Here is a 15593-nt window from a genome sequence, read left to right as displayed (position 1 = left end):
CTTCTTACACTGGCTGCTGCAGGTTCGTGGGCCTGGCACAGGTTTCCTTACCCTGACCTCAGAGCACCTGCCCATAGGAAACATTTGGAGAACAGGTAGAGAAAGAAAGAAAACCCCAGATGGTACGTTTTCCCCTTGAATACAAGACCCTCAGTTGCGGGTTTTGAGGCCCTTTCTTCATCCAGAGGACTGCCCTTTACACCTCGTATGGTGGGGAACCAGAACTGAAGTGTACAGGTGGGGGTCATGGGGATCAGAAACGCTGTCCTTCCAGTCCCTGCGACAGACATGGGACGGGAGGAAGGCTTCGTTGTCTGTCATGTTACGGAAAGATGATCTTAACACACAAGGCTGTCTGGCTGGGCGCTGCCTGCCCCCATCCCTAGACAGGCCCGCGTGGCACTCGGGTTCTGTGGTGGGCCTGCCGAGTGAGCACTGGGAGACCAGGTGTTACTGCACCAGCCGGGACGGTTGCACGGTAGGACGCCTCTGACCCATCCTGGGTTCCTGCCATCAGGAGGGGGTTATTACCAGATCTCCCACTGCTTCCCAAGTCTGCTTCCATTTCTGGAAAACCTGTTAGTGAGGCAGAGACTTCTGCATCCAGCTTCCCTGCCCAGTCCCGAGAGTCGTAGCAAATGTGATGTATGCACGTTTACATATATACACATACGTGCTTATACTGCTCTAGCTTCGTGTGTATAAGTACACGTTTACATATTGTGCCCTGAGTAATAATCACAATCCTAGTGGAGCTGTTTCTAAAGCTTCTCTTTCCTTAGTTCTGGTTTACCTGGGGACCTAGCCTATCTTAGTGTTCCGGTCGGGGTTTGGAGGGAGCAGAGAAGCCAGGCTCCTGGTGGAGGTGGAGACTGCAGGGTGAGTGTCTCAGAAAGCAAGCAGAGCATACTTCCAGCACCAGAGACCAGGGGCACAGGGCTCTCTTTCAGGGGCCCTGAGGACCGCTTCGCTTCCAAGGCATGTCTGACTCCCTGGGCCTGTTACTGCAGCTTCCTGCTGTCTCTTGGTGTTTAGTGTGTCTGTAGACAGTGGAATCCTGTAGTCTCTCCTGACAGTGGCCTCAGCGTGGCCTTGAAGGCCTGACCAGTGAGTTAAGGGGTTCCACACCCCACTTTTCCTGAGCCGTTAAGCAGCAGTGGGTCTCCAGGCATGGTACGGAGGCCAGAGCTGTGTCAGGGATGCCCGCGTTTCTACCTCCGGCCTGCCTTCTGTGAAGCTTCATGCTTGCCTTTAATCTGTGCTGTTGTGAGTTTTGGTGTGTTTCTTTGTGAGCTGTTTTTATTTAATTGTGTAACTTTGTTTTTTCCGTGAAACTTTGTTTTCTGTGAAACTAAGGTGTTGTGCTTCTAATTTTTTTTTTTTTAACAAATGTTACCGTTCTTATTTAAGAGAATAAATTCCAAACAATCTTCAGGTTTCTGAGTATTTCTTTTCCTCCCCTTTCTCCTGATTGGAGGGTGGGAAGGGCCCACTCAGGCAGGTCTCAGGAGTAGGCTTGACAACGCTGTGCCTCAGGACGCTCGCTCCGGGGCCAGGTCGGGGGAGAGTGTAGGTGTATTAAAAGGGCGTTTATACCTGAAGTAAAAGGTCCCTGTCAATGGAAAGGCCCCTGTTCTGGGGGTGGGGGAGCGTGGTGGAAGACGTTTGCTTGCTTCGTGGAGGAAGATGCCACCTGTGCCCCCCATCCAGTCAGCCTGCATGAAGGCCCTGGGGGGCAGGCAGGTGAGGAACAGAAACTCCCCCCGAGCCAGCGTCTGCTGGGGCCCCAGGCCGCTGTCCTCCTAACGAGCCGGTGCCAGGCCCAGGAGCACGTAGGCACCTCTCCTCTGCTGGAGGCTCTCAGGCGACAGGGGTGGTCCAGGTCTGTCCTCCCGACTCTGTTTCTTTTTGTGACGTGGACCCTGAGCCGGGGGACTGGTTCTGCCTGACCGCTGGAGCCTGGAGGGCTGAGCCTCCAAGACCCTGTCACATTTGCAGTGACCTTGGCGGTGCAGCCCGTGGAGCCGGGCTCAGCCAGTGTGGGTGCTGAATCGGGCCCCGAGAGGGCACCGCAGTGGGGCGAGGGGCACTGAGCACCCCGTCTGCACAGCTGTGCTCTAGGAGACGGGGTCTGGTATGAAGAGCCTCTCCCCTCCACCCTTGGGTGCCCGCATGGCTGCAGCACCTTGCTGGGTCCAGAATTCTTCTTGCTCTTTCTCAGAAATCAGTCAGTCGGGTCTGTCCTGGCCTCTGCAAAATACTGGGAGAGAAAGAGTGGGTGAAGACCCTGGAGAATTCCCTTTGGGTCTCAGTTTCTTCCCGAAACTTCTTGAAACCCAGCCTCCCCTGACCGGTCCATTCTCCGGGAGGGCTCTTGTGTGCAGACGGGGGGACACGGGACAGACCCTGGGTTTCATCCTGCCCTTGAGGGACACACTGGAGACAAGCCCGCACACAGCCTTTCTGGGGTGTAGTGACTTGCACAGGGCTTTGGGAAAACTCGTGCCTAGACCCTAGGCTCTTTTGTAGAGCTCTGCAACTTCCCCAAGACTCCCGAACCAGGGCTCACCTTGCACCTCAAGGTCCAGCCCTGCACCCAGTGAGTGCGGGCCTGGAGACCATCCCAAGGACCTGCAGGGATGAAGGCGTGGCACTGGGTCATGCCTCCTGCTCCACAGGTCCCCTGGGGGCAAGGCTTTGCTCCAACCCCGAAGGCGTGGCACTCGGCCGTGCCTCCTGCTCCACAGGTCCTCTGGGGTAAGGGTGCGGGCAAGGCTTTGCTCCAAAAAAGACAGTGATTGAGAGGGCAAGTCTCCCCCTCTCCCACCCACCCACCCCCTAACGCAAGCCGAACAAACTTGATCTCGCCCTTGATGATGTCCACAGGTGAGGTCAGAGTGCCCCCATCACTCACAGACACCTGTTGTTGGTGCAGAGGGCAGTTTGGGGATGCCTTCCGGGGCTGCTGGGCTGTGCAGGTGATGAGCAGGATCTCTGTTACCTCTCGCGTGTCCACCTCTCTCTCTGTCCTCGCCAGCTCACTGTGGACTGTACGTTGACCGCATGAGCCTGTCCCTGGTGTGTGCCTTGCGTTGCTCTTCTATGCTTGTGTAAGGTGTCAGGGTTATTTCCACCGTGCCACTGCTGTTTCACACTGTCCTCGCCTGGAACTCTGGCTCTTTGGTAGTTGTTTTGTGTTAAGGGGCCCCGGTCTCCAGAAGAGCTCAGGCCCTCCGCTCAGGGACCTGCTTGTCTTGAGTTCCTGCACCTGCGGTCCCGGTGTGCCTGAGCCTCCATCACAGCCAACTCCCTGAGAAAACTTGGCCCCACCAGGGGCCCTGTAGACCCAGGCTGCCAGGCGAGGCCCGGAGCGCTGGGAGGACCTGGGCCTCAGACACGTGACAGCATCGGGGCTGTTTCCATGCAGAGGCCCAAATAAGCGTGTGTCATTCAGCTCTCGTGTTCTTCCACGGTGGTGAACCCGCACATCCTTGGAGGTGAGTTCCCGAGAGGGCGACCCTCCTGGGATTAGGTGGCTTCTCCTGTAAGTGTGAGTCGGGGGACCTGAGGGCAAAGAGCCTGAGACCCCGAAGGGGAACAGTACGGCTGAGGTGGTCCCAGCACGGCTACAGCAGCCTGTTTACTCTTGTGTCCCTGTTTTCTAGAACCGAGTCAGGATCTAGAAGAATCTCCAGGTAGGAGAGACCTGTTGTGAAATTTCCCTCCCAGCATTTGCCATCAACAGACTTCTCTGGGTCAGTAGATTCTTCCTTTAAAAGAGAAGGTTTTACCCTTGGTTCGGTCTCCCATGGGTCACTCTGCACCAGCTCCCTGCCTGTCTTCAGTGAGGCAGAGCTTTCTTGGGGGCCTCAGTACAGCTGGAGGCCCAGCCCCAGGGGGGAGCGGGTGCAGGTGTGGGCAGCCAGCCCCAGCGTAGGCTGGAGCCCTGGAGCCGCAGGGCTCGGTGGCTGCCGCGAGCTGATGGCCGTGCTCCCTGCGGCTGCAGACACCATGCCAAGGGCTGTGATGTTTACAGCCAGGATGGCCCACGTCTGCCCTGGAGTCCCCGTCAGATAAAAACAGAGTGAAGCTTGGCGCGTCAGGCTTCCCCAGTGACTGTACCGGTCAACCTGCTGTTGGAGCTGGTGTCACAGAAACTCAGAGCACAATTCAGGAGGACTTGTAATGTTGATGCAGCAGTCATGCAGCACTTCCGTGTGCCAGGTGCTGTCCAGACGCAGCACTCCCCTGTTGCTGCAAGGAAGGCAGCATTTTGCAGACTGGATCGAGGCCACGTAACCGACCCGGGCAGAGCCGGTGGAGTCTGCACCCAGGACACAGTGCCACCTCGGCACTGCCTGGCCTCCAGCCTCAGCTCGTCTGCTGGGGAGAAGGAAGAGCTGCGTGTCGGCTCCGCAGAGATGACTCGTTAAAAGACATTCCTGAGCGCCCTCTGTCATCCGTGAGCGTGTGTTTGGTTATTCCCAGGAAATACATGTTTAGCTTTTTAGCAGTGACCCCCACCCCCTGGCTGGGGATGTGCCTTTGCAAAGAGAGTGGATTCGAGAGCCAAGGGTATTCATCCCGGGTGTGTGCAGGGGGTGGCCAGAAGAGACTAGGCAGGAGAGCAGTGGCGTTGAGCCAGCTCCTGTTTTCTCCGTATCAGCTCTCTTTGATGAATTCTAATGAAACCAAGCCTGAAGTCGTGTCAGTGAGAATAGACCCGGACAGCCTCTCCCCGTGGCCCTCCGTGGAGACTCTCCTGCCTGTCAGTCCCAAAGAGACGGGCTTGTGTTCAGGGGGATGATCAATGCTGCTCCCTGAGCCCCGGTTTCTTCTCAAGGGTGGTGGAGCTGATATACCGCTTTACAGTTCTCAGCAGTGGCCCGGCCTGGCCCTGGGTGGGGTTGGCTGAAGGAGAGGGAGAGACGGGGTCTGCCTGATTCTGTACTGACAGTTGGAGCAGAATCATCAGGACAGGAAACACTGACCTCCTTACCTGTCTTGAGTTTGGGCCCCTCCGGACTCCACTCACATCAAATGACCCTGAAACCCGGCTGAGCTGGGAGCGTGCATCATTGCCATCTGGGCTTTGCCGTGTCGGGTCAGCTCAGGTTGGCACACGAGCACTCAGAGGCCCGAGCATATTGGGCCCAGCTGCAGGCAGGCGTGCTGCGACGGGCCTTGCAAGCCCGCAGAGGATGTTTTGGGAAATGGAAAAATGAAGAGAGCTGGGCACACAGTAAATGAAGCATTGTTTTTCCACATCGTGTCTCCAAGTCTGGTTTTCTCCCTGGGCTAGTGAGCGGACGTCCTGATGTACCTGTGGGCTTCTGTTCCCCAGGCCCCATGCTGGAGGGCCAGGCGGGTCTGTGGGCAGCCCTTGTGTAGACGGTAGGGATGGACAGTTCCTGTGAGCCGGGCCATACCGGAGGACTGGGAAGGGTGGGGTGCTGTGCCCAGCGCGTGGGCTTGTGCGCCTGGTGTGGCCCTTCCCAGGGGTGGGAGGGCTCCACGCACTGCCCTCTGGGGTCAGGATGCCTCACCTGAGCAGCAGAGGGGAATGTCTGAGCTCACCGCTCCGTCCTAACGACCTTGCCTGTCGGGCTGCGGTCCAGCGTCTGGTCGGCGGCTGGCCCCTCGAGCACGAGGTTGGAGACAGTCCCTTGTGACTTCCAGGCAGCGCTCCGGGCTCGGTGCTATTGATGTCTGGGTAGATACTTCTGTGCTGCGTGTTGTCGGCTGTTTGTAGAATCCATGGATGTCAGGACCCCTTCCCAGGTTGTGATGTTGCCAGATGACCCCAAAAGAGAAGGTCATCTGGTTGACAACCACCGTTGTAGCCTAGAGTCAGAAGTGAGCACAGGGTGCATGCGTGAAATCAGCTTCCACAAGGTCGTTCCCTGTGGGAGACCAGGCGGAGGGCGTGTGAGAACCAAGGCAGTGACGCAGGGTCTCCACCCGGGCAGGCTGTCAGCCCACCACCCCGTGTGCGAGCAGGCGCTGCAGACACTGTCAGATGTTGAGGACACCTTCTGGAACAGAGGTCCAGAGGTCTTTCATGACCCGCAGTGGACCGCCCTGCACCCTGGAACACGGTCATCAAAGAACAGAGCCGGGCTAGGGAACACGTGCAGAGAAGACACTGACTTGGGCTCCAGCCCTGCGGCCTGTCACCCTACCGTCTCTGGCCAATGGTCTCTCTGAGGTTCAGCTTTTCCATCTAATGAAGTTAGAAAACGTGGACAAAAGGTTCCCTGCTCCCCTTACCTCACAAGGCTGTTGTCAGGAACAAATAAGCTAGAACACGTGGAAGCTGGTTGATCTGACAGGATTTGGGGACAATCAGCAATGATTGTTGGCGGGGCTTCCAGAAAATGCTGGGGTCATCAGAGTAAGCGTGAGTTCAGGTTGTTTCTGCTGACTGGGCGATGCATCCTGCAGGGCGAGGACCGCACGGCGCACTGGGCTGTGTTCCCAGACGGCAGAGGTTTGGAGCAACAGAACAGTGAGAAGGGCCTGCTTGTCTGGGCCTGGGAGCTGGCTGGCATAGCACGTTAAGTCCCTGCAGGGCTTGGCTAAATTTGGCCTTGCTTTTTTCTCAGCCTGCATGGATAGGCTGTGAGGTCACCTGCTGACTCTGTGACCACCAGAGGCTCTTCACTATAGCAACGAAAGGAAAGCAGTCACAGATGGAGTTTAGTGAAGCTGAATTTCAGCACCCACGTGAGAGTCAGAGGAACAGCAGAGTCACAGCTTCTCAGGAATGGGGCTTGGGCTGCACTCACGGGGACTGGGGGTGGTCTGGCTCCACCCACAGCCTGTGCCCCAGGGCCTTCTGTGCCGCCTCCCAGCCCCTGCAGGATGGAGTCCGCACTGGACGGTGCCTCGTGGTGCCCAGCTGGCCGCTGGGAAGGGCTTTGTGCTCGCTCCCGTCAGCCTCACAGGGCCCCTGACCAGTCTCCAGGCCGGTCGGCAGACGAGAGCCCGTGTTTCCGACGGTGGCGGTGGGTCTGCTGCTGGAACTTGGCTCATTTCCAGAAACAAATCTTGGGCTACCTGGGGGGAGGGAGATGTTGTCTTCAACAGGAGCCTGCTGCAGAGCAGAGGGCCTTTCGTGGAAGGTGGGGGTGGGGGTGGGCAGGTTTGTCCCTGTGATGGCTGGATTACGGGCAGTTTCTTAAAAAATGTGCCCAGGGGAACAGACGACTGGAAGTGCTCCGCATCAGAGGGTGCTCTCCTCCCCAAGTCCCCATCCCCGTTTGAGGTGTTCTCAGGGGGTAGTTGGCGTGATAAAGATGCACTTGAGCCCTGGGGGCCTGCAGAGGGTGCCCAAGGCAGGGAGAGGAGAGAGGCCTGGGCCGGGCTGACCTATGGGGCCATCCTTCTCTTTACCTGCTGCGTATGTGATTAGCTACACGAGTGGCTTGGTGGACAGATCGCTTCCCTTGGAGAGATTGCTTTCCTTGGAGAGATCGCTTCCCTTGGAGAGATTGCTTCCCTTGGACAGATCACAGGGGCTTTCCTGTTTTGTGGGTGGCCCCTGTGACACCCGTGTGTGCACAGGTGTGTGGAGGTGGGTGGCCAGGTGGGGAGGCAAGAGTTTCAGCTAGAGCTCGGCTGTCAGGGACTAAAGAGCACCAGCCAGCCCCAGTGTGCTCATCACAGCTGCAGCTTCCCACAGGCTGATGCAGCAGGTGGTTGGGCCAGGCCAGGGTTCACCTGTGGGGTGTTCCAGCACAGGAAAGACGTGTTAGCTAGAGAGCTACACGGAGCCCTGGGACGGTCTTTTAGTGGACACCAGGGTATGTGCCTTAGAGAGAGTGACATGTGCCAGGATTCCCACGTGCCTGAAAAGCACCCATGGGAGATGCTGCAATAATAGCAGCAAAAGGAATTTAACTAGAAAACTAACATGAAAGCAAAAGTTCCCTGGGATCCTGCAGCCAGGGCGCATAGGGCAGGCTGTCCCCTCCCACCGGGTGGGTCTCCTGGGACCGCTCTGATTCATCCCTGTCGAGTTTCCCCTGCTCGGTCCCTCTGTTGCTGCTCACTCCTGGCAGTTCAGTGTCTCCCCCTTGCAGCCACACATTCTTTTCTCTGTGCCTCACGTAAGCATACGGTCACCCCGGATGGACAGGTAGACAGTTGGTCTGTGAGGAGCGGTTATCAGTCCTGTCCTTCAATCTTTCCTCAAGTTCTGAGCTTCTCTGGAAGACCACCTGTCCCCCGAGACTGGCAGTGTGCCTTCACCAGCCAAACCCAGTGTCATTCTGTAGAGCCTGGGGTGTCACAGAAGCTGGGCGCCTGCCTTGGCAGGGTGCGAGCCCCATGGCCTGCCTGCCTCCACCCGGGGTCCCTTTGCTGTGCTCTCCCTTGGCTTTCTGTGTGCAGTAACTGCTATTTGCAGTCCAGGGCAAATGGATACAGGAGACCCATACAACTCAGCAGTGAAAAGGTTGCTGGACCTCAAGATGTATCCCCTAGCTCCCGTGCAGAGTGCTGCCGTGTGCATGGCGAACGTAGTAGAGGAGGGCAGTGTACACGGGCACGGGGATGGCCCCTGTGCGCGTGCACGCGCGTGTATGTGTGTGTGAATATAATCCCCTTCACATGCACAGTAACCCTGGGCACGGGGCTGTCCTCATTGAGGATCAGGAAATGCACTCTCCGTGTCGTGTGATTTTCCTAAGATCTTTCAGCCAGTCGCTGGCGGGGTCCAGTGTCTCGGTGGGTCTGTGTGACTGCATCCACACGCAGCGTCTTGTCACAGTGGGCAGAGGCAAGAGTGGTCGGGGGCCTCTTTTGCCCGAGCGTGGGGTCACAAGGTGTGTCAGGGCGTGTGAGGACGGGGGTGGGGTGGAGGGGGCGTGGCGGCGACTTTGGACGTCTGAGCCCTTCAGAGTCCACGTGCCCAGCGCAGTCCTCAGAGCTCTTCACAAAGGAATGCTACAATCTAGAAAGCACTGCCGTGGGCCTCCCAGAGCAGCAGCCGACCCAGGCAAGGTCGTTAGTGATCTTCAGACCGTGGACGCAGGGGTGCTGGGAACAGGCAGTCCAGGGTGTCCACACATAACTGCACAAATCTGCTTATTAATTCCAAAGGGGAAAGGTCCCTCTACAACACAGAGCTGACAAGCACCAGCTCAAGCAAGCTGTCTAGCTGGCATCACCAGGAATGAGGGGGCCTGACTGTTCTGTGTGGGTGTGGTTGCCCATGCCGGGGGATCCCACGGAACAAAGAGCCTTTACCATGAATCTCAACATGAGACAGATAAGTGCGCGGTCACACCGCAGCACAGCTTCTCTGGACCCCCCATAGACCAGCCAGATGCAGCGCTCGAACCTCAGCGGGATCCTGGACCAAGGGGTGGGGGCAGTGGGAGGACTCTCCCCTCAACAGGCTGCTTTCCCTCAGGTCCGGCCTGGCCTCTCCCCCCACCCAGTGTCCACTGCTCCCCAGGCTTTCCTGCAGGGAAGATGGGGGCTCTTCTGCACGCCCCCACGCACACCAGCCTCCTCTGGGCTCTGCAGGCCCCAGCCTTGTTGACCAGTGCGGTGTCCGGCTCCCCAGCTTTGCAGGACGGCTGCCCCTCCTTCCAGGGGAAGAAGGCTCCTTCCGTTGTCCCCATCGCTGACCTTAGCACTTTGCTTCTTGATTGTCGTGCAGGCCCAAGCGTGAATGGCCTGGAGGAGCCGAGCGTCGCCAAGAGACTGCGGGGCACCCCGGAGAGGATCGAGCTGGAGAACTACCGGCTGTCGGTGCGGCAGGCGGAGGGGCTGGAGGAGGTGCCCGAGGAGACGCAGGCCGAGCACAACCTGAGCAGCGTGCTGGACACGGGCACAGAGGAGGACGCGGCCAGCAGGTCAGCCTCTGGGGACCGCTGCCTGCGGGGGGCGCTGCGGAGCCCTGGGTCTGCGTGCTGGCTGTGACCTTTGACAGGCAGGTCGTGTGGCCTCCCTGTCTGTCTCCTCGGCTGATGTGCTGTGAGGAGCCTGGCCAGACTTGAAGGGCTGCTCCAAGGGCCCATGGACCGTGAGGCCTGGGAGGAACTGTCTCCCCTCTGGCCTTCACAGAGGCAGGGGGTGGGCTTGCCTGCTTCTCGTCTCTGGAAGCACGTGGCGAGACCACTCAGAAAGGGACTGAGAGCCTGTAGCTTGTGGCGAAAGGTGAGGCTTGATCTTTCTGCCCAGTTTTTTATGCCGTATGCGTCCCTTGCTCTTCTTCACAGTCCTTGAGCTGCTGCAGCTTTGAGTAGAACCTCATCATGCTGGCCACCCTCGTGACATGGCCCAGGGATGTGCTGCCCTGAGGTCCCCCCGACCCCTACAGAGAACTGCAGCCCACGACTGGGGTCCCAGAGCGCTCGGCTCGAAGGAAGGGCAGCCTGGCCTCCGCTCTCCCACCTGAAGTTGTATAAATTGACCTGAGGTTAGGGATGAGCACAGGGGGCATTCTTACCCTGATTTCCTGTTTTGGAAGATGTTAAATGACAAGCACGGGGTTGCTCAGTGTTGTTAGTTAATAAGAAAGGAAACAAATGAAGTCACGGTGATGAGGCAGAAACCGTAGCTCAGTCAACACTGAAAGCTAATCAGACTCACAGAGGGCACGCATTCTGTGGTCCACAGTCTTAGTTGTCTGTTGTTAACTGCCTCGCACCGACCCTCACCCACTTCAGTTATCGCCACCCTGTCTAGTCCTGGTGTTTGTGTCTTGTCTCCCTCGAGACTTAGGATCTTTTCTGTGGCAGTTTAGTGTTAGTGCCCTAGGAAGGGCATTGTGAGCAGAAGACACTTGGTTAGTTTTAGTGGCACGAATGAATGAACGCATGAATGGAGGAGGATTCACCTGATTGAGCTGAGCAGTGAGGACCTGCTTTTTTCTTCCTGATCTACTAACTAAACTTCAGTAGGTGCTCAGAAGCATTTGCTGAATGACAGAATGGCTGTAAATGGGTAAAACAAGCTAGTGGATGGCTGGAGGACCCACGAGTAGCACAGGCGTGGTGAAGTCAAGTACATCTCCCACTCCACAGCTCACCCGACAACCAAGTGTTCACACCCCCTTCCTAGCGTGGACAGGGCTGTCGTGGCAGAGCCATTTGCCCCGTGAGGGCTTAGGGGAACACAGCCCAGGAGACCACCCTCGCTTCTGACCCAGCGGAAGTGACAGCCTTCCCCCATCACCCTTGGGTGGGGTGTAATTTTCTATAAAGACGATGATACAGAACCCTCTGAGGGGCTGTGCTCACAGCTGTGCTCAGGCAGAGCCACTCTCCTGGTGCTGACATGCGGCGATACCCTCGGAGCCTCCGGGTTCACGTTCCCTCTCGGGGGTAGTTGTGGTTGAGCCCAGGCTCCAGGTCAGCTGACGCTGTGTGACTCAAAGCCTTTGCCCCAAACTGCATTCTAGACTCTCCACCCTGACTGGAGGCCGCAGGAAGTCAGACTTCCCCCGTCAGGCGGGGCACTGAGGGCTTAGGGTCTCCCTCCCAGACACAGGCAGCTGGGCTGGGCCCTCGGAGTGAGGTGGGGCACGCTTATCCCTGGGAGCGGGCACCCGGGCCCGGCCCTTGGAGCGAGGTGGGGCATGCTTATCCCTGGGAGCGGGCGCCTGGGCCCTCGAGCAGTGACTGTCTCTTGCAGGGTGGGGAGGCTTGCAAAGGCAGCCCGAGCTCCCTTCTTGCCCTCTGCTTCCCCTTCTGTCCCCTGTGCGCTGGCCCCTGAGGCATCCTCTGTCCCATCCTGCCCTGCAGTGGGCGGCTGCCTTTCCAGCTCCTCTGCCTGTGCCCCTGGCCTCCAGACGTCTCCTCACTGGATTCTCTGGTCGTTCCCACAGCAGTTCGGAGTCGGAGATGGAGGAAGAGGAGCCTCCGCTGCCCACCTCGGACCTGGGCGGCGTACCCTGGAAGGAGGCTGTGAGGATCCATGCGCTCCTGAGAGGGAAGAGTGAAGAGGAGCTGGAGGCCTCCAGGAGCTTCGGGGCCGGGGAGGAGGAGGAGGAAGACGAGGAGGACGAGGAGGAGGAGGAGGAGGAGGAAGACGAGGAGGACGAGGAGGAGGACGAGGATGAGTCTAGTGAAGGTCAGTGGATGCCCTCTCCTCCTGACCCTGACGTCAGACCACAGTGTGGGGGTGGGTTTCTGTGGCCGGGGACCCATGACGGATGCCTCTCTCACAGGCCTTGGGGGACCCATGACGGGCCGTCAGGTAAAGCTGGACATGGAGGTGGGCAAGAGCATCCTGAAGCTCAGGTCACTGGTCTTCCTTTCCTCTTCCAGCCGAGGGAACTTAGCTTTCTGGGGTTCCCTGGTCCTGGGTGTCGGGGGCTTCAGAGCATCGAGGAGAGGGCCCCCAGGCAGGCTCACTCATGGAGTGTGGGGACGTTCTGGGAGTCGTGTCCTGGCGGGTCGGTCGGGCTGGCTCTGAGATGCCTCGTGGGGCACTCGAGGTATTGGTCCCGTCCCGTCGGCTGTGTGTGTGAGCCCGAGTGGTGACAAGGAGCTCAGAGGACCGTTCCCCCATGCCGGCTTGCCCTGGGTCTGGAGTGGTGAGTAGGGGCCAGGCAGGCAGAGACCAGAGCCCCTGAGGACTCGTGTCTGTTAGGGTTGTGCTCTCTCTCCAGGCATGTGGACAAGGCACGAGGGTGTGACTCCTTGGCCTGGAGCCTGGCCCCCAGGGCTGGCCCTCTATGGCTTTGGGACCTCTGCCCCGCGCGGAGGTCCCTGTGCTCGGCGGCCAGTCCCAGCTCGGGGACTGCAACTCAGTGAGGGCCGGGCGCTGGCCAGGCACAGTGCGAGTTACTGGGGGTCCTTGGAGCGCTGTGTGTCCCCTAGCCGGTGACCCATGATAGATGAGGCAGGGCTTCCGTGGGCATGTGGGCACCCCTTGGGCCCAGGTCCTCCTACAGGCCTCCCTCCCTCCCACCCGGAGGCCAGGGTGGGGCTCCAGGGTGTCCTTTGGGGCCTGAACACCCGTCATGTGAGAAGTTGGGGGAAGCAGCGTCCGGGGTTCCTTCAGCTGCCGGCCTGCCTGCAGAGCTGATGGCCTGGGGTCAGTCCAACGGGACTGCGAGGGCACAGCCTCCCTGGAAGGTCCCTTGGTGGCTTGTAGCCCAGACACAGCTGAGGGTCAGGGTGCGTCCCCTCTTCCCTCCAGAGACCTGACTTCCTGGATGTGGAAGTAGGGCTGGGCTTTAGCTGGAGGAACCGGGGGTGACGCTTCTCTCTGTCCTCCTCCTGTCTGCCCCCATGGTGCTCCCGCAGAAGGAGAGTACTGGCCCTGGGACAAAGAATGCTTGCAAGGCCAGCTCCTACAGGGGGATGAGGACCTGAGTGCAGGTGAAGGTGCCCCTGCTGCCTCCGCCCTGCCCCCAGGAGCAGGTCCCACGTGAGAAGGGGGCTTTCCTAAAGTGCAGTGGTAGGAGAGGCAGCCGCCCCAGGCCCGCCCTACTGACCCCTCTTGCCCCTTGTACGCCTGCTGCCTGTCCTCCATCCAGTTAAGACTCTGCTCCTGCTTTGATGTGAGCCACTCACCTCACATCACAGAGTGCCAGAACCCCTCCCCATGCCCAGGCAGTGTGTCTCCAGGCCCCCCTGCTTGGTGGGACCCGGGCAGCTCCAGGGAGAAGCCTTACTGTCTTTCTCTGCTCGCCTGGAAGCTGGAGGAGGGGCCTGCATCTCCTCTTGGACTTGTCCTGGTCCGGAGATGCAGCCCATCCAGCTCCGCCAGGGACCCTCGACCCCTGAGAAAGCCCTTAGCAGCCAGCAGCTCCCAGGAGAGACCATGCCAGCCCGGCCCAGCGCCCCTGCCCACATCTGGTGGCCTTGTCGGTGGCCTCTGCCCCAAGCACTCTTCCTGTTGCTTGAAAGTTAGGAGGTTGTGGTTCTTGTGGTGAAGCCAGATTGCCCTGGTAGACTGCGGAGAGGCCTTCAGATCAGATGCTGCTGAAAAGCCACCCTCCCTCTTGTGGTCCCTCTCCCCAGCGTTGCTGGCTGTCCCCTGTTTTGACCCCAGCGTATGGTGTGGTCCTAGTACTGACAATGCAGAGCCCGCAGGGTGGGCATGCATGCGTGTTCCTTGGACGCCAGCAGCAGGGTTCTCACCTGGCTGAGGAGCTGGGTCTGGTGTCCAGGGGGGACCAGTGGGCCCCTAGAGGAGGATCAAGGGAAAGGGCTTTGACTGCAGAAAAGGCACAGAGGGATTGGACTCTTGCTCCTGTGAGCCCCTGAGCTGTGGTGGTCTGCGGGACGAGCCCCGCCTGACTTCTCCCTGGCTGCAGCCCCTCTGAGCCCACCCCTGACGCAGCCCAGCGTAGAAGGGGCAGAAGGCGACTGAGAGCCCCGCGGAGTCATGTTGCGCCTGTGTGAGCCGCTGGTCCCTGCAGGACGGCCCAGCCGTCCACATCTCTGTCCACGCGGCAAGTGGCAGTGGGCACAGGCTTGGTGGCCTTGGAGCCACATGTGTGAGAGGTTGGCCTTGCAAAGGCCAGTCGTGACCTGCGCTTGGGTCCCTTAGAGGCAGTTGAGGTGGTAAGAGCGGCAGAGAGGAAGGGGCTCTGCACTGGACAGGGAGTAACACTCTTCATGGATGACAGTTAGGCTCCAAGGGGTGGGGTCTCAGTGAACGAGTAAGAGTCAGGGGTGTGTGTGTGTGCGCGTGTGCATGTGTGTGCACTGTGGCTCCAAGGGACAGAGTCACACTGAACGAGAAGTCGGGTATGTGTGCGTGTGTGTGTGCACTGAGGCTGCAAGGGGCGGGATCTCACTAAACCAGGGGCGGGTGACACTGACAGGTAGGAGGCGTGTGTGTGTGTGTGTGTGTGTGTGTGTGCGCGCGCGCACTGGTTCTGATTTTGCCTGCCTCTGCTTCACACTGATCCTGGCAAATATGGTGACTTTTCCTCTGTTTCCTGTCCTGTGGTGTCTGCTCCCTCCATCCCTGGACTGTTGACATTCCCCTGGCTTCCTTCCTTCCTTCCTCCCTCCTGTCCTCTCTCCCTCCCTCGCCTTCTCCTCCCCTGGAACCTGGTCTCCTAGTCGGGAGCCCAAGGAGGCTGCAGCAGCTGCTGAACCCGGCCGACCCCCTGGAGATCCAGGCCGACGTGCACTGGACGCATATCCGTGAGAGCCAGGAGGAGCGAGCGGCACTGGCGCCCAAGTCCCCCCTTCCCGGAGGTAACTGCTCGGGGTGCAGGGCCCCGGGCACCTCCACCCGCTTTCCCTCGGGCTGCAGAGCACTCTCCTGTAGGGCAGGGCTGCCCGGCTCCACGCAAGTAAGAGCCAGCGAGGCGTGTCTGTTTCCTGGGCTCTCGTCAGTGGGGGGAGAGGGGGTTCTCCTCTGACTGGAAACAGTGGGGTGAACTTGACCTTGGAAGAACTGAGAATCTGCCGCCTTTGCCCTGTGTCACTAGGTAGGGCTCCTCTTTGTCCACTTGCGGGAACGTCCTCGCTCTTCTTCATGCTGTGTGTCTGGGTGTGAGTGTGCGTGGACAGAATGGGGTCAAGGGACCATATCTCGGAATAAAATGAAGTCTTAAGAAGACATTTGTGTCAGGGGGGCCTCTGAAGCAGCGTCATTTCCAGCTCTGG

The 15593-nt window shown here is 59.1% G+C and overlaps 1 protein-coding gene across 14 annotated transcripts in view; it reads left to right on the top strand.

Annotated features, from left to right (window-relative positions):
- Window positions 1–15593, top strand: part of MICAL3 (microtubule associated monooxygenase, calponin and LIM domain containing 3) — a 157006-nt gene that overhangs the window by 115597 nt on the left and 25816 nt on the right. For 10 of the 14 annotated variants that reach the window (XM_059887146.1, XM_059887147.1, XM_059887148.1 and 7 more), the window contains 3 exons: window positions 9671–9866; window positions 11843–12087; window positions 15042–15179. In XM_059887146.1, coding sequence (XP_059743129.1) covers window positions 9671–9866; window positions 11843–12087; window positions 15042–15179 — 579 coding nt within the window. The remainder of the gene's footprint in view (window positions 1–9670; window positions 9867–11842; window positions 12088–15041; window positions 15180–15593) is intronic. The other 4 variants (XM_059887153.1, XM_059887154.1, XM_059887151.1 and 1 more) reach the window with 2 other exon arrangements.

Source organism: Bos taurus, chromosome 5 (genome assembly GCF_002263795.3).
Source record: "Bos taurus isolate L1 Dominette 01449 registration number 42190680 breed Hereford chromosome 5, ARS-UCD2.0, whole genome shotgun sequence".
In the NCBI taxonomy this organism is placed as follows: Eukaryota; Metazoa; Chordata; class Mammalia; order Artiodactyla; family Bovidae; genus Bos; species Bos taurus.
Note: the sequence above shows the minus strand (reverse complement) of the source record. Positions and strands in the feature narration are given on the sequence as shown.